The sequence below is a fragment of the Phlebotomus argentipes genome, unplaced genomic scaffold (genome assembly GCF_947086385.1).
Source record: "Phlebotomus argentipes unplaced genomic scaffold, Phlebotomus argentipes genome assembly contig_2, whole genome shotgun sequence".
Taxonomy (NCBI): domain Eukaryota; kingdom Metazoa; phylum Arthropoda; class Insecta; order Diptera; family Psychodidae; genus Phlebotomus; species Phlebotomus argentipes.
Window position 1 is genome coordinate 527,894 of NW_026776162.1, and position 23,350 is coordinate 551,243.

At 43.5% G+C, this 23,350-nt stretch overlaps 1 protein-coding gene across 6 annotated transcripts in view; it reads left to right on the forward strand.

Annotated features, from left to right (window-relative positions):
• Positions 1-23,350, forward strand: part of LOC132265017 (protein groucho) — an 84,505-nt gene that overhangs the window by 40,142 nt on the left and 21,013 nt on the right. For 5 of the 6 annotated variants that reach the window (XM_059765407.1, XM_059765408.1, XM_059765411.1 and 2 more), the window contains exons 2-4: positions 3,074-3,168; positions 3,667-3,730; positions 18,909-18,953. In XM_059765407.1, coding sequence (XP_059621390.1) covers positions 3,074-3,168; positions 3,667-3,730; positions 18,909-18,953 — 204 coding nt within the window. Of the gene's footprint in view, positions 1-1,980; positions 2,258-3,072; positions 3,169-3,666; positions 3,731-18,908; positions 18,954-23,350 lie in introns of those variants that run through there. The other variant, XM_059765410.1, reaches the window with a different exon arrangement.

The following is a 23,350-nucleotide window of genomic DNA, read 5'->3' on the forward strand; positions in this document are numbered from 1 at the left end:
GGATACAGGCGCGCGATGGGGTTGAGGGGGAATGTTGAATTTTCGAGTGATGCTCACAAAACCCACCCAGTATCGTAATGTGTGTTTACAGCGTGTAATATATTAATTAACTGAACAGCTGCTCCGCTGGGAAATCGGATTAGGATACCACCACTGCCATATGATATAGTAAAAACTCACCCTCGCTGCCGAGTACACATCCGACAGGTAATAATATTGCCGGAGGGCGATTTATTTGACGGTGGAGAGAGATTGCTGGGGTGCTTTTCCTGCTCCTGTGACTCGTGCTGTGAATTGGTGGTGAAACAGGAAGAGTAATTTGATGATCAGAATGGGAGTAAAAGTCAATCACAAATACTCTGACGGTTCATTGTTTGGAATCACTTCAGTTGGTTCATATTTTTCTGTATACAAAAGGAAATCCATACAGAAGCTTTCAAAGCAAGTGAATTTTAGCAATTCAGTAGCGACATAGACGAAGAATGTTTTCAAGCAACGTTGCACGCGAAATCCTTTCTTTCTTGAAGTTTGTTGACTAATTCATGCAAATTTCGCCGAAGTAGAATGGTGAAAATTATACGAAGCGAAGTGAGGTGTTAGGTTAAACTGAAGCGATGAAAAGTTTAGAGTGTTTCACACCCCTTGCTCTCTCTGCGCCACATTCGTTTTCCTCAGTGAGCTGGAATATGGTGTAATTTTATGGGGAAAATTTTAATAATCTCCGGAATAATTAGTGTACAAGGGTTGCCTCCCAACCACTCTTTGTTGCTATATAATAAATTCTTGTGAATTTTGCAACTTCCAAATAGTCTTATTAATTATTCTATTTTCCACCTCAGACCATGTGAGGTATTATCACGTTATTATCTTGACCAAAGAGAGAGAGAGAGTGAGTGGGTGGGTGGCGGGAAGTGGGCGAAAATGGATGTTGGCGTGTGTGTGGTGTGGGAAAACTGTCAGAGATAGGGTTAAATTGAAGTGGTAAGTCCGAAGTGTGAGTCTGCATCCTGTGGGGTTGGCTGAGGAATGGTTTTATGTCTGTTTTTAAATGGGTGGGGGAGACAAGGTGGCGTGTGGGTGAGATGAGGGCAAAACCTCAGAAACCCATCATCGTTTTACAGAGCAAGGACGAGGTATGTGGTCAGTGTGTAAGTGTGGTTTTCACCCTGTATATGGTGTAGGACAACATCGTAAGTGAAACATCCCTCTTGGCTCTTTAACCTCCAATTCACCATCCAAAAGTCACCCACCACTTGTGTCGTATGGGTGAAATTGAGTTAGTTCACATACACGGTGAATTCATGTTTCCTCTCTCTCTCTCTCTGGCTCTCGCTCCATGGCGATGCTCCTGCAGACACCCTGTCAGTGTCAAGGGGGGTCTGGAAGGGGGCGAATTGGAGAGTATCGCTGGGAGAGTTATCTCTCTGCTTTTTTTCTCCGGAATGGGACATATGTTTATCTCTCTTTGTCCTCTCTTCGGGCGGCGAGAGAGGAGGAGGCTAAGCTGTTGTGGGATTGAGTTTTTCATCCCCTCTGTCTCTCTCTCTTGGGGTTGCGAGAGAGTGAGAGCGAGAGAACGAGAGCGTGAGAGAGTGAGCGAGAGAGAGAGAGTGAGATGGGTCGGAAAATTGTATGCGGGGAGAAGTGGAATATGTACACAGTGTGGCTGAATGCTGGTGGCTGGATGTGTATAGCTTAAATAGGGGATGATTGTGGGTTCACAGATTATATACCCTCGCACTGTCTCTCTCTGTCCGACAGGCAGCAGTATCGCTCTTCCGCTCTCTCCTGTGGTGGCAAACGGTGGCGATGGCAGAAGTGGATGATGCACAGTGTGCATTGGGGTTTGGGCAAATTGAACCTTCTCCCCCGGCTCGACTGTGTACAATTTTCTCTCTTGGCACACAGACACATCGTGCGGTGGCTTTTCTGTAGCAAAAGAGCGCCAACATAATGAAGTTTCCTTCAGTTTAGAGTTGAGGGATGAACGGATAAGGATGTGTTTCCACCCTGTGCACGTTCTCTGGTCTCGCTGTTGAGATTCTTTGGGCGGACTGAGACACATTCCATTGAGTGTGAGATGCTGAGTAGAGATACAAGGCATTCAATGATACTGAAGTGCTTCGGAGTGTTGTGTCTTGTGCGGGGATACAAGAGTGCTAAATGTACTCTTGGTCACTGTGAATCACATTAAGAATCTGGTTTGTGAGTGCGAGTGAGGCAAAGAGACGCTTTTTCTGCCATATCGTGGAGAAATGGAAAGTAAAATTCATGGATTTTTACTTAGGCGAGAGAAAGAAGGGCACAGCGCGTCTTCAATTAAAATATTAAGTGGGGAAAAAGTTTTTTCCGCGGCCAACGGAAAGGGGGAGGGGTTGAAGTCGCGGGAAAGGTGATGCTGTGGGGGTGGTTTTATGGCAAACAGGGGCGACTCTCTTCCATTAAATTAATTAAACCGAAGTGTAATTTATTCAGCGCGAGCGAATGAGATGGTGAATTTAGTGACGGTGAATTCTTTCTCTACACCCGCGAAACCGCCCACACTCCGCGTGTGCTTGGTTATTTGTGAGGACAACTCTTGAGAGTTTTCCCGGCGCTGTACATTTGCATATAGTGAAAGGCGAGAGGCGCCCACTTGAGGGTGGAAATTGGAATTTTCCACAAGGGAGCAAAAGACACTCTTCCCCGAGGGGGTGGTGTGTGGACCATAAGTTGATCGTTCACCACAGAAAACGTGCAAATAGAAAAGGGAGCAAATAATAATGGTGTGCTGAGGGTTGATGAGGTGTGTGGGGCGTGGGGAGAGGGGTTGGAAAAGTTGCTGTTTGTGTTGGAGGGGTAATTGTTGAGTAATTTCTTCACTGTGGAGGAAGCGTGTTAATTAAATCGTGAGCAGAAAAAATCACCCCAAAGCGGATGGGGTGGGGGCGAAGTTTCTTCCGTCCGCCTTGATATAATGTAGAGATTAAGTGGAAATGATGGGTACAGAACCGAGGAGGATGGTTTAAATTAACATTTTCCCCCATCGCGCAGTGAATTTTCCTCCACTCATCTTGTGATTTTCTCCTTACAGGGACCACCGCCTCAAGGACCCATAAAATTCACAATAGCCGACACACTGGAGCGGATAAAGGAGGAATTTAATTTTCTACAAGCACAATATCACACGTAAGTGAAGTCAGAATATATAAACACTGGCCATGCATTTAGTGTGTTGGGGGAGGGGGGAAAAAGAAAGTCTCATGAGCACCACAGTTGGCAAACATTTCGCCTTGCAAGTGATCTCAATATGGCAAGAATCTCAACATCAACCACAATTTACAACTTTATTTCTTATGTTCACACCATGCATTTCCCTTTTATTCTACATCTACACTTCTTTTTCTCTTATTCACAATTCCACCAAAGCCTTTTTCTCACCATCGAGAATAGATGTACACGATATATACAAATTGTGGTGTGATGAAGGCGAACGTGAAGAGATGGAAAAGACAAAAGAAGAACGGTGATGTTGAAGTGAAATATAATAGTAAAATTGGTCTGGTGCAATATATAAAATGGGGGGACGCTTGACTTAACTTTATTATTCACGCTTCGTTTTTTGATTTATGTTACCTAATGTTATGGCTAATTCACTGTTTTGTCTAATTTTCTAATAAATTACAGATTGAAATTGGAATGTGAGAAATTGGCTGGCGAGAAGACAGAGATGCAGAGGCATTATGTTATGGTGAGTGCAAATTTATACTATACAATATTTCTCTAAATTCTACCAGCTATGGTAGGATTTCTTCCTTTCAAAATTATTAATCCATGTTGGGTTAGTTTTTACACAGTTTTGCCTCTGCAGTTGTTCAAATAATTTTGAGATTTTTAGTGCAGAAAGCAAAATAACTTTTTTCTGTTGAATTTTTCCCTAGATTTGGGGTGTGTATGTGTGGAAAAAGTGTATTGAAAACTGTGTGAATTTACCAAAATGTGTACCATGGAGGAAATATGAAATTTTCAATAAAATACAAACACACGGAATGGAATTGAAAAAATATTCACGGAGGGAAAATTCGCGGAGAAAATCCCGAATTTTTTTTGTCCTCCATGCGCGAACTATTCTCCGCGTTTAAATATAATACTGAGCGAGAGTAGATGGTGAAAATGTGGAGGGGGAGGGAGGGGTTGGAGGTCTGTGTGTGTGTACTTTTCCGGGGGGTTTGGTTACCTCTCGCGCGTTTGAATAAAAACGAAGTATAGATAGAGAGCAAATGTTTTATGCAATTCCATTCTGTGGCTGTGTAGGATGGAATACCAAATTTTCTCAGTCTTCCCGCACATTCACTATTTTCCGACCAACCCTTCTCTCATATCCCAGGCTGCAATGTCAAATTTTTCCAGGCACTTTTCCTCCCATGGCTCTGTATAACATTTGCTCGTGCAAGAGATACAATGAGAGTGAAAAGTTGCTGGGAAATTGTACTCTATGTATGCATAGACATTTTCCTCCACGAGAAAAGTCACATATAGTGGTTTTTTTTTTTTCTCTCTCCTCCCCATTCTGCTATTGTACAGCTAGATGGTGGATTCCGACCCATCCAGAGGGAAACTGAACAGAAGTGTTGCATTTCATGGATGGAAAGTTGACAAATAACATGTGCGGTTGTGGAGACACTGAGGAGGGGATGATAGTATGTGTAGCACAAGGGGGAGAACTGTCTGCAGGACTTTTGCTGCAATTAATAGGAGCATGACTCTACAGTGAAGGAAATGAGGGTGAAATAACTTTACGTGGAAGTTTGAAGCATTTTGCAGTTAATTGTTCAGATTTCTAACCCAATTTTATTACTTGATGTGATATAATATTTGAGAAATATTTGACAGAAATTACACCCCTTCAAATGCTCTCTCATGGGAAATATGGCAAAATAGGTATTCTATTCGTGGGATAAATGCGACTTATTCAGGCGCGAAGCTCCGTGTAATTTCTTAATACAGCTGAAGAGACTTGAAATTGCGCGTGGGCGGAAGGATTGCGCGCAGTTTTGAAATGAAATGACCACAATCGTGGGTGGGGGTGGCGCGTGTTGGACACGTGGGCTCTCTTCTGCACAATATAATTGCCACTAACACAATAATCAACGGAGGACGCGTGCTGAGGGTGAGCAATCATGTTGATTAATTCAGAAAAACACACGTCGATTTCCTCAGCAGCGAAACGCGCTGCAGTTTTTGAAGAGGGTGTGTGTTGTGCACGATGAAAATGTAGATGACAATGAGGAATGACAAGAGCTTGGGTGGTCGTGTGCTGAGGATTAATTTAATGACAATAAATGTGTCTCCTCTTTTGCACAAGATGTGCCCCACAGGCGTTAGAGGACAAGATTTACTTGGTAATTTTCACACAAGAGAACAACACAATAACTCCTCATTCTCGTTGGCCTCTCGACTCCCACTCTGGGGGATCTCAATTTGGGTGTAATTCCTTAAAGAGAAGGAGAGAGAGAGAGATGAGGAGGTGTGTCTGTGTGCAACGTCGATGGATTGTGAAAAAGAAGTGAAAAAGAAGGGAAGCACACACGAAAGGAAGAGAGATGGCAATAATAAAAATCAATTTGATATCTGAATACATTAAAAATAATTTAATATTCGGTCACGGATCGATTATCTGCGTGTGATTTGTATCGTCATCATCATTTTGTTGTGATTTTATGGGTTATCTCCTCTTATTCTATCACGTGCTTCTTCTGCACTCTTTCCCTCCGTCATTATACGCTATTTCCCCGTGGGACAAACGAAGCGCGGCCAGCAACGCGTTCGACTGTAATGTTTTATGATTATGATATGATCATGGATCTTGGCAATAAAGCCAACAATCATTTCTGTGAGAGCGAGATGGGGAGAGATCAAGAGGACTACAAAAGATGAGAAACAACACACTGCATAAAGAATATTTAATAATCATGAGAGATGAGGAGTGAAGAGAGATGAAAAAATGATTCTGACACTGCAAAATTTGTGCCTTCACTCGAGCACACGATCGTGTGTAGATAATATTTTACTCATGGATAATGAAATTTTAAGATTTATCTATCACTTCCCGATCACGTCGGTGCTTTTTTTCAGTATGTAATTTCTCGACTTGGACGGCTTTATCGATGTTTGTTTAGTATTTATTTTCTCAGGCAATTATCTTGTGAACTGGTGTGAGTTTTTATCGCGTTTTAAGTTGATAAAGTCATATTGTTGCGTGCATTTGTGAATTTTGGGTCAATTTTTTTGTTGCTGCTAATGTGAAGAGACGGTGATAAATTTTTGTGGGGTTCTTTCCGCCCACTTTTGGTGCAACCCTTCAAGTTTGTAATGTGGAATTTCTATGAGAGCAGAAGAATGACATTTTGCGGTGGGAATGACAAGAGTTGCCAACAATCTGGCGAGAGCGAGGAAAAGAGAGAGAGAGCAGAAGAAGATGGAGCAAGAAATGGGAAACCTTTCTCAAGTGTCTTTTATCACCCTCGTGCTCGGAGAGACAGAGTGGAGACAGGGAGCGATGGCAAGTCGGTATGAATGTGCAATAGATTTACACACCAGACATTGTTGTAGGTATAATAATCATCATATTGTCGTGATATTCTCTTGCTATTTGCTCACTTCATAATAACCAGATACGACGACGATGCTGATGACGTGGGCGGGCGAGGGTTGGGGGTGTAAACGGCGGTGGAATGTGGTTGGGAAGAGAGGGTCACAGAGCTCCGGTGTGGGTGGAGAGGATTGTGTGATGTTGCAGGAGCTTTTCACATGCCACGAGAAGGCGGAGCGCTGGGTGTGGGGGGTGGAAATGTGCTGGGAGCGGGCATAACTGAGAATTCCGGAAAATCGTGAAATGAATGTGGAGTATTATTATGCCATTTTCTGTATGGCACAGCATCACTTCATTGGTGTAAAGCTCCAAAGGCTGGGGCTGGGGTGCTTTTGTGCACGATGGAGCTCTGGTATGTGGTGTCGAATTGAATTGCAGTGTGTTTGGTGCAATGTGAGATGCAAGGTGAGGAGAAAAGCGCTGTATGGTTGACTCAAGCTCACACAAAGTTGACTGCAATTGCACTCACAGGAGGGAGTGATATTCTCAAATTACCACCGGAATATATACTGCGCTCTGTAGTCAGACCTCACCCAAACCCCAAGCACTGGATGAGGTGCTGAAGAAGAGTCTGGGAGAAACTATAGGGTGGAAAATGATAAAGTGGCTCCATGGTGTGTGTGTGTGTGCGGTTGTGCCAAGGCAAGTGCGGGCAGATACTCGAGTGTATAAAGTGAAATTCACCCACTTTGTTCACTTCTCACCCTCCCACATGACGTGGGGCATGTGACAAGGGAAATTCTATCTCACATCTGCCCACCCTCACTTCCCCAAACCCAGCCACTGGCCAAAGTGGAACACAAAATTGTTCAGATTGGTCGGAAATTGGATTGAAAGTGGTCTCGAATGGGGAGGCTGAGGCTCTCCCAATGGGGTGAGCTTTGACGGAGCGATACCATGGGGATCATAAATTGCGGACTTTTCAAATTGACTCTCATCCGAACCGACTGTGTGAACTGTATATGTGTGTTAAACAATTATGTAGGTGGCAAAATCAATCCATGCGGTTTTTCCTCTTAGATGCTCTTATCGAAAACAACCAAATTGCTAAACATTCACTGCGAATCTTCGTCTCTCTGTGAATTTTGTACGTTTAATAATTTCATACAACTCATGTGGAAAATTCTTCACAAAATCGCTGTACTTTTTCACCCTGGAGCGTGTTTATTATTATCAAAACCATGAAAGTCATCTTATAAATAAATATCCACATAAAGTTCAGTTGTTAAGAATATCGACTTACACACATTGTGTGACGTGGAGTGTGATGGAGAGAGAGAGAAAGAGCGAAAGGAGGAATGTTTGTGAAAGAGGAAATATTTTCTAACCCGTCAAATGCATTTTCCAACTCTCATGCCATTTTTTGCAGCGCAATGCAATTTCCACCTCTTGTGGAAAACATGGAGAGAATTCCTCGAGTGTGGGTGGCCATTTCAACCCTTCCGCTCTGCTCCTCATCATCTTCGTACAAACTGAATGTGAATTTCATCCAATGTATTTGTTCAGCGTGGAGAATGTGAGGAGAGGTGGCGAAAGAGAGTGAATTCTCGTCTGCCCTTAATACGTTCACACCACAAAAGCTCTCCATTTTCTACAACTACCCTCAACCACTGGCGGGGGTGTGCGCCCTTGTGGTGATCCCCCTCTGCACAGGGGGTGGCGACGGGTCGGAGATTTTCAGTTGTGGAAGGTGCCGTGTCAAACCGCAATGCTTTATACCCGCCTTGGTAACAACAGTTTGCTACTATAGTAATAATAAACTAACCCCAACTGGTTTATTGTGTACAAAATGTGCCACCTTCGGGTCCCAGTCTCTCGGAGAACCCAACCCGTGCTGTCTCGTGTTGGGGGTGAGAGTTGATTTTGTCGTGTTAAATATTGTAGTGTGTCGTTTTGCAAATTACAGTGTGTGTGCGGTGCCAGAGCTATTTGGGTGTGAGACAATCGAGACGGTGCTGTATGTGCTGGGGAGTTTATCTACATAGCTGGAATAGGGGAGTTTTCGCCCACACCAAATGGCGGAGGGCTTGAGCATACTAATAGCTGAGGGTGAACGAGTGTGAAATGACGCCAATAAATCGATTAACGATGGATATTGAATTATATTGGCTTTTGATCTAAATTATATTCTTTTGTGTACTTTCGACACACTTCGTGTTGCGGAATAATAATACCTCAAATACCAACAACAAGGGAGGAAAACTGAATCCACATGTGTATGAGTCTATTGCTCAACATTGTGTCAAAGCACTGGATGTTTGTGGGTGGAAAGGGTTTTTTCTCTGCAGAGAATCTTCTCATATTTCGGGGGTGTTTTTTTCTTTCTTCCTTCTTTGCTTTGCTTTTCCGCACTCGATGGTGCTGAAAGTTCGTTTATACACAATTGGCCACCCACATTGGGTTGCGCCCCATCGTCATGTGAATTGAACTTGCGGGCGGATGGAGAAAGAGAGAGAGAGATAAATCCACCCCGAGATGAAAGGCAACTCGCATCCACAATTCTTCACATAAATGGATGGTGGAGGATTTCTCAAGTAGATTCTCAGCACAGTTGTAATTCTCTCGTGCTCTGTCTCTCATGGGTTCACAATCTTTTTCTGGTGTGAATCGCGTTTCCGACATAGATTTTCATCTGTTTCCTCTCCCCGTTGCACGTCGATGGGCGGGAAAGAGAGAGAGAGAGAGGGAGAGGCGAAGATGTGTTGTGCGGAGGGATGAGATGTAAAGTGTATACTATATATCCCCATGAGAATATGTGCAAAGCCATGAGGGATGACGTGATATGGTGTGAGGATGGTGAAGAATGAGTGAAAGGCGAAACGAGCTCGAAATCGTAATAATATTATAAATTTTCATTTCTTTTGGCTGCCACTGGGTTCTTCTCTTGGATTGCTTATGTGTGTGGAGTGTGAGTGAGCGTCTTATGAGATGATGATGCGAATGTGAGGAGAATGTCTGGGATTTTCCTCTTCGCAATTCCCTCCCTTCTCTGCCCCTTCCCACCCACCCCACTCATCCTTATGCTGCAGGGAAAATTTTCATCATTTTTCCACCTCATACCATCTGTGATTTCCTCCTTAGCTTCTCAATTTTTTCCCTCTACTCTGTGTTTTCCTTCTCTACAATCATCACAAATGCTGTATCGTGGAAAATACACATATGCTTGAGGACTTTGCTGTGCTTGTTGGATGGCGACGAAGGGGTGGCAAAGCGGAGTGGAAGATGTATTTCGTATTTGAAGTAATTTATATTCAAGGGTTGAAATCAGAGAAATATTATTTTATTCCTTTTGGTATTCACGAGCATTTTTATATCCATACATCTCGGGGTTGCCTTTCTTGTGCACAATTTTCTACAATTTATTTGTCACTAAGCTGAGCAGTGATTGAGTTCATTATAAAGCACTTTTGCTTCTTTGCCGCTCACTAATTTGAAATTAAACCTCACAAGCGGTTTTTTCGCTCTACAAATAACCTGCTGAGGATATTTTTCATTTCCACCCTCTAAGAGCGCTCGATATGGGGTTGAAAGAGGGGGAGTTGAATCGCATTTGGGGATGTTTTTTGTATTCTTTTTGAGGGTAGCGAAGCTCCTGGGAAGGGGTGAATAAATGGTTTGGTGGTTGATTGATGATCTCAGGAGGAGATCAACGGTGGGGAGTGGAAAAAAGTATCAGAATCATCACTACTGTGATGATCGCAGTGAATTTTTCTGTGTGTAAATTTTCTATGTACCCCGAAGATGAATTGTATGCAGAGCACTTTGGTTGAGGGTATGATTCTGAGTGGGTGTAAAGCATGAAAATCCATCTCGCACAACTTGTATGGCTTCTCTCACTCCGTGCGTCTTATCTGCACAAACAAGCGCGCGCGCGGGTGTGAAGTGGTTGTTTGAAGATGAAGAAACATGAGATGGTGGAAAAAGGCACCGAGGGTTAAATTTATTTTAATTTATGCATTTGATAAATCCCCGGTTTTGTATATACTTCCACGCTCTTGTGTACAAATATACTGTGCCATCTAAAAAGTCACCCACTTCAGCAGCACCGCATCACTGGGCGGGTAGTTATGTACTGTACGTATGTACATTTATTTTAAATTGACGCCACGGTGGTGTAGAAAATGGTGAAAAGCGGAAGGTTCCGCGCGAGACAATTTTCAGGGTTGAAAAAACAAATCTGACAATAGATTGGAAAAGTGTGACGCGACTGGGAAAAGGGGATGCCGAGCGGCGTGAGGCCGAAGGAGGGGCACAATTTCCACTCATTAATTAACAATCTAAATGACGTCACCACTTAGTAACCAAATTATTTATTTATATACTGTTTTCCACCCTCGAACTGTGCCGAGGCGCTTCAAAGTATACACAGACACCGCACATTTTGGAAGTGGAAACAATCCCCGATGGTATTATACCAATTAAAGTCAACCCCCGTTGTGTATCTCCTTTCTCACTTTGCGCTTCCCTCAATCTTGTACACTTCACCACCACTGTTCTCCATACCTTTGAAATTCAACCGGGTGGAGGATTGTGGGTGGGATTGTGTGTGCACGACCGGGGGTGGGTGGATTCAACTCTCTCTCTCTCTCTCTCTCTCTGTCTCGCTCTTCCCCTTTCGAGAAGGCGAAACCATGAGAGACACTGAGTGAGTGGTTGGGTTTTTGAAGCCAAAGCAAAAGAGAGTGTGGAGTGTGTAATTAAGAGACAAAATTCAAATTTCACCACACATTCGTATCTATATAGTAATTTGAGGGTTTCTACCTTTTCTCCCAAGGGCGCGCGCTGAGGTTTGAGGAGTTTCTGGGGTGGTTTTCTCAGAAATAACCTCAGTCATGGCACAACGAGGAGCGAAGGGAGGAGCGCAGGAGGGAAGGTGTGCGGTGTGGAATTTTCTTTCGAGGTGAAGGAAGCTCATCACACATAAAATATGTACACATAATGGGGATAACTTGAGGATTTTAGAACTCACACAAGACAACATACAGAAGGTTGGGTGAACATGAGATTCATTGCGGGGCGATGGGGATGGGTGGGAGCGAGGTGAACTTGGTCTGATGGTGATGAAGAGGATGCTGGGTGTAAAATGGCTGAAGCAACAAATACGTGGGGTTGGATGCTTGTGGGTTTTCGCCGACGAAGATAATTCTGAGCGCGACTCCGCATGGATAAGTATTTCAGGGGGTGTGGGGATACTTTTGCCGTTGAGTAAATGTGGTTTCGGGGAATGGGATTGTGGGGGTTGAGATGCAATTTTATGGAAGCACCCGAGAGACTCTTCTTGTGCTTGTGGGTGTGGAAAATAATTAAAAGTTTATGTGGTTTTTCGACACGATGGTGAAAAGAAAAAGGGGTTGAAGAGTGCGCGCACATGCTTCGCGCTAAAGTGAGTGTGCAGCCGGCAAAAAGACGGGGGTTGTGTAATTAAATTGGGGATGGTTGGTTGCTCTTGCTGCTGGTCTGGTGGTGTTTTCACCATATCGCACACAGTGAGACACACACAAAAGCGAAAAATACTCACTGAGTGAAAATTCACTCAGTGTTAATTGGAAAGTTTGTCTCGTCGTATTTTCCTCACCGGTCGCGTGATAACTAATTTTCGCCATTGTTGTGATAAATATTTTGGAGTAGATAAAGGGGAGGTTTTTCTATTGTCCACTGAATAATCTCACACACAAGCAGCAGAAGGAATTATCATCTTCATCGCCTTGTCGAAGAATTCCAGGGCGAAATGCGAGGAGATGAAAGGGTTAGAATTTCAATTTCAATGTAATTATCACACTCAATGAGAATGTTTGAAATTCGTAACCCTTTCAGCGTGGCGAAGAAGCTATTTACCCCCCAATGCCATGGGGCGGCACGGCACTTACCTAAGCGATGCCTGAACCAGTACAGCACGAAAGGGGGTTGGAAAATAGAGGCAACAAACATAGACTTAAATGTATAATTTGCCATTTTGTGTGAAATGTGGATTTGAGGATGAGAGTGTAATTTAAATCTAATTTCATGTTTCTCAACATTGCCATCCTGCCCCGCACCATTTGGGGTGCACGATAGCATCGTCACAGGCCGAGGAGGAGGAGGGGTGGGTGTAGTGTAGTGAGTGTAGTGAACTTCCATCTCTAAACCCATGGGTTTATACTGTGAATTTGTGCGATGATAAATGCGATATGCGATGGAATTTCTTGTTTTCCCACCCTCGCAAGCATAGACACACACACACACACACTCGCACAGGCAGCAACAAAGGGTGATAGGCATAGGTTGTGCGATATATGTGAAGCAATCAACCCCTCAAATCTAATACAATTTCACTGGGTTAGAGGCGACCCTTCAATTCTGTGCATCGGCAACTAAATCCCCAATCAAATTTACCATTGAATAATACACACTGTAATTAATATTGTGTCTCTCTAATAATAATAGCCTGAGCAACGCAGAGCATCATCATCATCGTTGATATGGGTGGACGATATAGTGTGTATTATAGTATGGACAATAATAGGAAATGTATGAAGTGGGGTGTGGGGCGTGTATTTTGCGCGTGGGCTTGGAAAACCTCCCGAGGGATATTGTGTTGTTCACAGAGCAAGGGTTGCCAATTATTTGACAGACCCATAAATGGGGTTCGGGACGATGAGGAGAGGAATCCACCAAGGGTTGAATTGACGTGGGAGAGAGTGGAGATTCTAAAATTTCACCCTCGGCCGAGATATGAGAGACTGGCGGGGGGCGGAAGAGTGGGTTTGGGGCGACACTTCAAATCACCGGACATTTTCAGGATGTTCCACCACATTTTGCCCCATGAAATATTTGGGTGTAAGGATCCGCTGTGTCTCTCTGGCGAAATGAGGGCTGCGCCCCGGTGGAGAGTGGATGTGAGGATGACACTGCCGAGTGGGTATGTGGGATGGCCGGAGCCGAGGGTGTGGGTGAGTCTATTTGTGGCCTAAAATGGAATGGAAGTGGTGATGGTGGATTGGGAGATAAATATAAATTGCTACATCATCAGGGTGAGTGAATTGGGGTTGTTGGACGAGATTGCCCACAGAGTTAGGCGTGAGAGAGCGAGAGCGAGTGGGTGGGGGTTGAATTTTCAGTTTCACAAGCTCATGTGGGGCGTGAGGGGCTTGTATGGACAGTATGTCATGTGATATTTGACATTGTTTGAGAGAAGAACATTTCATGCCACATCAACCCAAACACAATTTTCTCCTCCCGCCCTAGCAAAATTGAAAATGGGCGGGAATTCTGAGAAATTTCTGATTGCTTTTTTCACTTTGTTGAGGATCTTTTGAAATGTGAAAAGAGCCAACATGGAAATCGGCTTCAATATTGACCTCAAATTGGAGAGAAATGTATCAAAATGTCATATAATTTCAGAAAAAAGTTCTTATATTCTGGAAATTGTTTTGTTAGAAGGATATTTTTTTTTTTAATTGACAATTGACAGTTGTTTAATTAGGACTTCTTCATATAGTTTTCATGGGCATATCTTGGAAATAACTTTCTTCCTTCCACAAACTCAAGCCACAATCTGTAATTACTTGAACCCCCGGAAAGTCCCCTGTGGAGGGTTTTAGTGGTACAATTACCAGTTGTGCGGTGCTTTTCTTGGGAAAATGTCATCAGTAATTGGGGCGAACAATGAAATCACTTAATTACGCGCTCTCCCTATTTCGAGTGCGCGCCAAAGTGGGTGAAGAAAGTACGGAGAATAAAACAGTAAATTAACATAAAATCTCTTGTCGACAAATTCAAAGATGTTGGGTGTGTGTGTGAACATCGTTTTCGAGTAATCTACCTACTCCAAAAGTGTTTCCGGCAACTGTTGGAATTAGTTCTTGTTCCACCGCTCATTTCACCACACATACACCAAATAATAGTTGTGCCTTTGTTATTTCGGCGGTGGGACTTGAACTTCCCTCCTCGCACACACTTTCTCTGCTCTACAGCACGGTCTTTTGGGGGGTGGCTGCAATATGTGCGAAGGGTATTACATGTGTGTATGGAGAGAGCGGCAACCCCATCAGTATTATTATATTTCATAAAAGATGGTTGGCCCGAGGGAGTGAGTTTCACATCAGTTCCCGCTCGAACGTTTACTATACCACCTTCCATAGCCATTCTTTGTCGTGTTGCCATTATATTAGTGGCACTGGTGTGCTGGTGGAGCTTGAAAATTACGGTATAGATGTTGCTGCTGCATATTAAATGACGTGATGTATATCAACGAATTAGTCGACATATAAAGTGGGTGACTGAGTGAATAGAATTGTTATGTGGGCGGCCAGGGCGCTCCGTTGGGGTGTGGGTGGGTATTTGTCTGAGGTGCTACAGTGCCACACACTCGGGCGGGGTGAAGGGTGAGACGTTGGCACTAAATACACAAACATGTCGTAAATGGGTGTGTTTTAGTTGTCAGAATGAGCTCTATCACTTGCTCTGGATATGAAGGACGTGTGGTGTACTGCAATAAAGTATATTTGATATAAATGGCGGCGGGGGGAGAAGTATGGGTATTATTTAGTTTCTCTGTGTGTGCGAAGGAAAAAGCCTCACCCATTGACGTGTGCGGTGGCAACTATGGGGGGTGGTTTGATGTATTGTTGTTCTCTGCACAGCATAAGAGAGGAACTATTGAATGAAAATGGGCGCGAAAATGGGTGGCTTTGAGCTCTTCAGAATATGTATGTTCGATTTGAATTATGAGCTTCGACACAACAATTCACACACCACACACTCAATATTGTATCCACCGCACCACGGTTACAATAATTATACTCTATACGTCCACGGCCCCGGGGTTTACCGCAAGGGTGGTCGAGACTCCACATCATCAGTAGTGGGGGTGTGGGGCGGAGGCCTGAAAAGGTAGAAATTGAATGGGGGGGTGAAATGGTTAGAATATCGTGTTCAAAATGCGGCGATATGAAATTAAATAGTGTTACGAGTTAATAATTGTTCGTGCTGTAGGGAGACTAATTTAATTATTCACAAAATGCTGACTTTCCATATCGATTGAGATGGTTTAATGTACACAACGGGAAATCATTTTAATATCCACGGGGTGAAATTGCCCCCACTGGTGGTTAATTTATGCGCATTCTCTTTCAATTGAACCCTCTAACATTTTTGGTGGCTTGCTTTCAATGGAATTTGTTGAACAATCATACATATTGAGTGAGCCTACAATGGATAATTACGGTTAAGTCGAACAAGGGTAATTGACTTGAATTAGTTCTTAATGGCTAATTGGTTTTATAAAATGTATTTAGTGCACTGAGGTAAAAAATAGTGGTGAAAATATTGTTGTTAGACTAAAATATTGAGAAGATTATATAGAGTTATTATCTAGTTAGAGGGAATATCAGTGGCACATTTCTTGAGAAATTGTTTCCTGCTTTCGTCTCACACAAGTGAGCAATAGAATGAAATAATTAGGAAAATTTCCAGCTATAACGTGATGAAAATAATTTCCTTGCAATTTCACCCCCAACATTTTGGTGGAATCCCATTTCACTGGCAAATTCACAAGGTGAAAATTGTACGTGATGCTAAGAGATTCCGCACCACCCATTCAGTGTTCTGCGTGAGGGGTTTGAGAGGGGTTTTCTGGGTGTGCTTTTGTATATCTTTGCGCACACACACAAAAGTGTGTGCGAATTGAGGGCCGGATGATGGGGCAGATACACAGCACAGAGAGCGCACCCACATATTGAATCTCTTGATTTGCTCCTGGTCCTCTCACTCTCCTCGCTTTACTCATTCATTGACTCACTCTCCTAATTGTAGGGATTGAACCCGTAATTTCCTCATGTACACCCTCGGTGTGTAATTTAATTCAGCCAACACCGACGCCGCCACGTCACAAAGTTGGTGATGATCTTCATGGCACAGATTAATTCACTTATTCACCTGCCACTGAATAGGGTCTGGATAGATGGCTGTGGGTGGCGAAGGGAGCGGGGGTTATTTGATGAGGTTGTATAAGTCGTCGTTTTCTACATGGGCCACATACACACATTATATAGTGCAAGAAGGGAGAAAACTTTATATAAAACGTGTCTACACGTAACATTAGACGGCAAGTGGGTGGATTTGGGTGTGGGTGAAGCCAGCCCAGCGTATAAAGAGCCTCTCACCAGACAGAATTCACCCCCAAACATGAGGTCTGAATAGTTGAGGGATTATATTCAACTATACTTTCCGTGTTTTCCTCCCTTTGCTTTTGCCGCCCACGTTCAGGGATTTTCATCTTGCCTCTCGGATGTACTCCCTCGGGCTGTTACACAGTGCTTTCTCCCCATTGTCTCCTCTGGGAGAGACACCATCATTCTGGCATCTGTGAATGTGTAATTTAACTATTTTACGTGGATCAAGAGATTTTATTAAGGGAAGAGCGCACAGCTCATGAAATTCCCTCTGGAGAGAGGGAAATTGAAGGGAAGAATCGGCAATTAAATAAAATTAAGACAATCTCTGAAGGGCTCATCATTTCGAAATCTTGTGTTCTTTGTACGTTTCGTACTCGTTTTGTGGGCGGTTTTTCCTGTTCTACTCTTTTTTGCAAATTTCTGCATCGCAGCACTGTAAAAGCTGCTCATGAATTTACATGAGAAAAAATACAGCATTTCCCTTTTCGTACAAAAAAAAACGAGAGAAATAAAATATTAATAAAATATCGATTGGGTTGAATATGAAGTTAATGGCATTTGAAATGGAAAAAAGGCCATGGTAATAAAAATCAGTCTAATTGATATTCCTCCCTGTGTGTGTTTGTGAATAACAAAAAAGCACACACAGACGCTCATGAGGGGTTGCTGAAATGCCCCGGCACGAGAGGGTGGCACACCGGGGGTGCTGAAATGAACGTCAAACATGCGGGGGTAATTGTAAAATGACAATAATTGATTGTCTCATGTGGGTTGAAAATTGCCAATGACATTTTACACTTTTTTGCAGTGTAATTCTTTCCACCCTCAAGCTCTTTCTGTGTGCTCTCAATGAGCAAATGTGGGGGTGTTTTGGGTGGGATTGAGTGAATTCAATTGAAGTGGGTTGCGCGCACTTGCTGGCGAAGGAGTGTGAAAAAGTATAAATTGACGGAAGGAGCGGTGAAATGTGGAAAGGAGAAGAGGATTTTTCCACTGACGGAGGGAGCATCGCATGGGGTATTTTAGAGGGGGGAGGTGGGGGAGAAGTGGCAAGATGAAAATGGGGAGGATGATTTCTATGGAGCGAGAAAGTGAACAAAGTTGTTGCGTCGCTATTCATCTTGTAGCTTCTCCAAACCTCCTTTTTTTTGCTGGCATCGCCATGGCCCTTTTTTCCTCGGGTCCTCAGCAGGAGCACACAAACCCACCCGACCGCCTTTTCCATGTTCTCACACTACTGAATGGAAAATTTTCCACTGACGACGACATTATAAAATAGCGCAGATATAAAGTCACAATAGTCGTCTGCGGACGCCAAAGTGTGGGGAGTTTTTTTTTTGCCTCCTAAACGAAGCATGTGGAGTCTCTTTTACGGGATTTTCTGCACACTCACCCTCTGGTGAGTTTGGGGGGGGGATGAGAATTGTGAGGGTGTAGAGAAAATTGTGGAAATTCAGCCACACCAGAAATAACATGACAGCCTAGCAACGACAAAATATGTGCAAAGCGCACACAAACACAATAAAAAAGAAAGAATGTGAGAGGGGAGAGGGTGAGAATTTTCCCTCATGATGAAAAAGCCGGTGGAGCTTCTGAGTGACAAAAAATGGTGGGGTGAAGAGCTAAAAGTGGCGGCAAAAATCTCCAAGGGGTGAACACGTGAGACAAAACACAGAAACTTCCCTCAACCCTGGACAGAGTGCTTGCCAGTGTTTTGCTATTTTTCAACCCTCTGCACAGAATCTGCTGGATGGAGGGTTTTTTTTTCTCGCCAGTGCGGCCTGGAGTGAGGGGGAGGCGAGCGACTGAAAATGAAAATGGGGTGGAAAAGTGTATGGGAGGCGGTCGACGGTTTTTTTTCCACCATAGGATGTTCCTTTTAATGGGAAATTGAATAATTGAACAGATTTCATCCCTCTTTATACATATTTATGTATTTATTTTCTCCCCCCTTGTACATTGAAAAATTTATCCACCCGTCGAGCCTTTTTTGCGCACAGCAACAATGTGCGAAAATTTGAAAATTTATCCGAGGGTGAAAGAATTTATCTGGCGTTTTATTTTTAATTTGTCTCAACTGACAATTGCATTATTAATGTGTGTTCTTTGGCTTCTCTTTGCAGTACTATGAGATGTCTTATGGATTGAATGTGGAGATGCACAAACAGGTGAGTCAATTAATATTCTCTTTGTTGGCAATAATCACTAAATGTCTGACGGTGACACTCGTATTGCACTGTAAATGTTGGCGAATGTGAGAATTAACTCTCTGCTTAATAATAATCCCAATTGTAATAACATTAATTTGATATTAGCAGATATTAGAGACAAAGACAAAGATGTTTCCAAGTGTAGCCAAAAACTGCGACGTGATGCGCTGCTCAAGGGTTAAAATGGAGAAAAAGGGCATGAATGTGAGTGAGTGCGATTTGGAATATGGTCTCGTCTATTTGATAATGTACAAATGCATGTACGTCGGATTAAAAACGCGACGAGGACATGTGAAATGGGAGGCAAAAAATCTTGTTGCATTTTTCCTAGTAATTTTTTTTGCCTCTTGTTCACGAGGGCGTTAGAAATGCCCAACAACGTTCACTCTCGCAAGCACCGCGAAGCCTGCCTGAGTCAATGGATGTGAGAGGATTGAAATCATATGAGCACTTTTTACACTCAACATTCTCTGTATGTCCATGGGAAAGTTTCATACTTTTATTTTAGGATTTTTTGGGTGGAATACATGCTGGGAATTGTATATGTGGTGGGGACATGTCACAGAGAGAGAGAGGGTGGATTGTGAAAAATCCATATGAGAGACAGTGTGTGAGAGTTGTTATATTTTTCGCAATATTTCACAATATTTTGCACAAGTTGGAGAGTGAATTGACAGTGTTGGTTGGGTTTTTGTGCAATGTTTCAAGAGATCATTTCCAATTTTTCCGGACACTTTTCCTCACTCGCTGGGAAATGGGATTTCCGAACAGAGAGAGAGAGAGAGAAAGAGAGATAACATATCAGCCATCTCAAAAATGCATTTCATTCGCCAGAGTGGAGTTCCTCGACTCTTTTTTTTCGGTAGGGTGTTAACGTTTCTTTCTCACCCTTTTTCGGCGGTGGAGCCCCAGTGTGGATGTTTTTGCTGGCAGTTGGGATACATGATGGTGTTGTTGGCGAAGAGGACCACACCAGCATCAACATGAAAATAAAACGACAGCAGCCTTTTTTCCATCAGCTCAATCCCATGCGCTCTGGTATCCTCGGCAGTTTTTGCATTTTCCACTCTGGGCATTGGAGTGAAGGCAAAAAAAGCCCGGCACTGGCCACGATTTTGCCCCATTCACTTTGCCATCATTCCTCAATAATACATCAACTCATTTCCTACCCACATTGGCGATATACACCCGCTGCCACCCCCAAAAAATACACGGGCGTGTGTGTATAAATGAACGGATGAGTGGAATAAAAATTTCATCCTCCACGAACTGGGGAGAGAGATCGTCCAGGAGAGAGGCCAAATGAAAAATAAAATACCGCCCAAAAAGTGGTTTTTGCGAGTGTGAAGGGGATGAATTAAAAGCATGTGAATATAGGAGCATCACGAGTATGACATTTACTCCCCTTGTTATAATATGTGTACAGAGAAAAAATAGCGCACAACCCCAATTCACTCAATAAACTTCTGTATAAATTAAAATATTTTTCCCAACTCTCCCCCGCACTCGGGTATATTCGCTATTAATTATTTAATACTCCGCCCGCCCTCTCGCGGGGGTGATTGTTAATTTATGCATGTGGCGCGAGGGGATGGCGGAATGGAGGATGATATGGAAGGAAGGGCACGTGAAAAGAATGAGGGTGGTGAAAAATCGATTAAAAAAATTTCAGCTCAGCTCTAAGTCCATCATTAATAATATTTTTTAATTAGTAACTCACTAATGAAATGCTGTAATCTCCATTGTGTGGGGGAATAGAAGAGAGGGTGGTTTCACGCCACCCTTGTTCATCTCACTCAAATTTAACCATTCTCCGGCGAGGTGATAGGGACAGCCGTGATTTTATGGTCACGCTCTGCAGCATCTGAAGTGACTTTCTACAAAATATACTCACATTGCTCTGTCCTTACCCTCTGTACAGGCTCCCTTTTTTTGCGCACCTCAACGGGTGGTGGTGAAGAAGCAGATTTTCCATGGTAATTTTCTCGTCTCATCAGAAAATTAAAATTCACCCCCACGATGTTGACGAAAATTCTATACACGCGCGTCACTTTCAATGCTCCCACTGGGGTTTGCGCCGTTTGGCGGGGCGGAAGGACGCAAGGAGGTGACGTACAAATAAAATTTTATCCCCCTCAAGACGACTTGAAGTAGAAAATTCCCAGTTGACAGGGTGGAAGAGTGTCAAATTGTGATGAAGATTAGATAATATAAATTTCCTCACCGCCACAGTCTCGCAGACGCACTGTGGAAGTTTTCATCTTCGCCAGGTAGAGCGACTTTGCCTCGGGTGGTGAGTCTCTGGGAGGGGTGGCTTGAAGTGATGGTGACAAAAAAGGTGTATGCTTTTTGGGGACCGAGAAGCAGTGGGTTAGGTTAAATAAACTCGACAGAGTCTAAAATAATCCATCCATTTGGCTGATGATGAGACGAGAAGATGAGGAAGTGATGGTGTGGGCATGAATCACAACACAACCAGAATCAACCATCCGTTCAACCCCAAAAAGTTCCACTCTGCGATTTTCCTCGCCCACGCAAATTTTCCTTCACCCCATGGAAGAGATGGCAAAAGTCTATGTCTTCTCTCCGAAGTTCCAGCCATTCTTCTTCGATCCCTCTTCTCATCACCCCTCAACACAAAATTGTATGACATTGGAGTGGTGGCGAAAGTATATAAAATTTCCTGTACATAACCACCCGATGTAATTTATTTTCCATCCATCCAATCCACTAAGTCAGTGGGATTTATCGTAAATTTTCCGTTTTTGTTGACGATAATCATTCCGTTCCGACTCGTTGTTCACCCACCCACTCTCGCCCGGCAATCTCCCCAACATCAGTGCCAGTGCGGAATCATTTAAGGGGCTCGAGTGTGGTGGTTGGGTGAGATGAGGAAATCACCCGGCAACCCTAGTTCGTGCGCTCTGAGGGGGTGGTGGCGAGTAATTCCACATTAACAGTCCCTGTTGAACCTGAAATTGCCTCTAACCATGTCGCCTCCAACCCCCGAAATACTCATGGTTTGTGGTGTTGGAGGAAATAAATGTATTTGCGACAAAACACCCTCTTGGCTCTTGTACATTCTCGGGTGGGGTGGCAGGAAAAGGATGAGTCGATTATATGGCTTTTCCCTCCTTGGGAAATGTTTCTCCCGCCAGAGCAGCATTTGGGGGACGGTTGACGCTGGCGGTGGTGGGATTTTAATAATGCCATGATGAGAGAACGAAAGGGGGGAGAGTTTGAAATGAAATTAGGTAAATTTTCTCGGGTTCACTCCCTTCACTCAGCACATCTTTTTCTCTCAATTTTCATCTTAATTCAAACAGTGTCCGCTCCGCAACCCTTCTCGTCAATTTGCCAATGTCACGTGGAAGCGAGAGTGCTCTCTGTGGGATTTTCTGCGTCTCTCTTACACCCAATGTGATCCTTGTTTGTCTGGTTGGTCTAAGGGAGAAAGTATGGGTGCCACAGTCTTTCGCTTATTGAAACCACAGAAGGCCAGAGAGAACTTGCATGGTATTTACCATGTCTAGAGGGCTTGGAATGCATTTCTAAAGGGTAATAAGTTGAATTTCTCTTTGCTCACTTAACCTCCTGAACTTTAATTAAGGTGAGAATGCAGGAAATTTGAGTTGAGTTGAAACATCTCTAAACACTTGTTACTGCGATGGTTAGTATTTCTGAGCGTTGGCAAGACTTTAATTTAATTGAATTGCAGTCTTTCTTTAACGTAATCTCCTCCCACTCGTATGCTCCGCCCATTTCTGAGTTGCTCTTATTTTTCCTTGCTGATCAACCCCTTGAATTGCGGCTCCGGGTGAACATGTCATTGAGGTTGAACTTGGTCTCTTTCACTCCCATTTTCTCTTGCCTGAGTTGTGAGCTTTTGATGGTGCAATGTGACACAGCGTGGGCATGGGTGTGAGGCGAATGGGATAACCATGGCTGAGTGGAATACTATATGCACGTATAAGAATACCACATAGAGCTGTAATGTGCAACCGAGGATTCTGAGAGTATATGCGTTGGAGTGTGTAAGGTTGAGCGCCAGGTTTGGGGACTACATGAGTTTTGCAGCCAATATGTGTGTACGAGAGTTTCTCTGTCTCTCAGGTTTGGAAGCAATGGCTGTTGGGGTGGATGAAGTTGGAGTTGTCGACGAAATAACATCACACCAGGCATTTGCTTTTCCACCACACCAACATTGCTACTGGCTGCGACTGAGTGGAGCAGTTTTCTATTTGGCACTGGAATGGGTGGTTGTTGCGGTGGAAGTTCTCATTGCCAAGCATTGAGCTTTTCCCTCTACTCGCCGTACACTTAATACTATGGTTTGTATATTAGAGGAGTGAAAG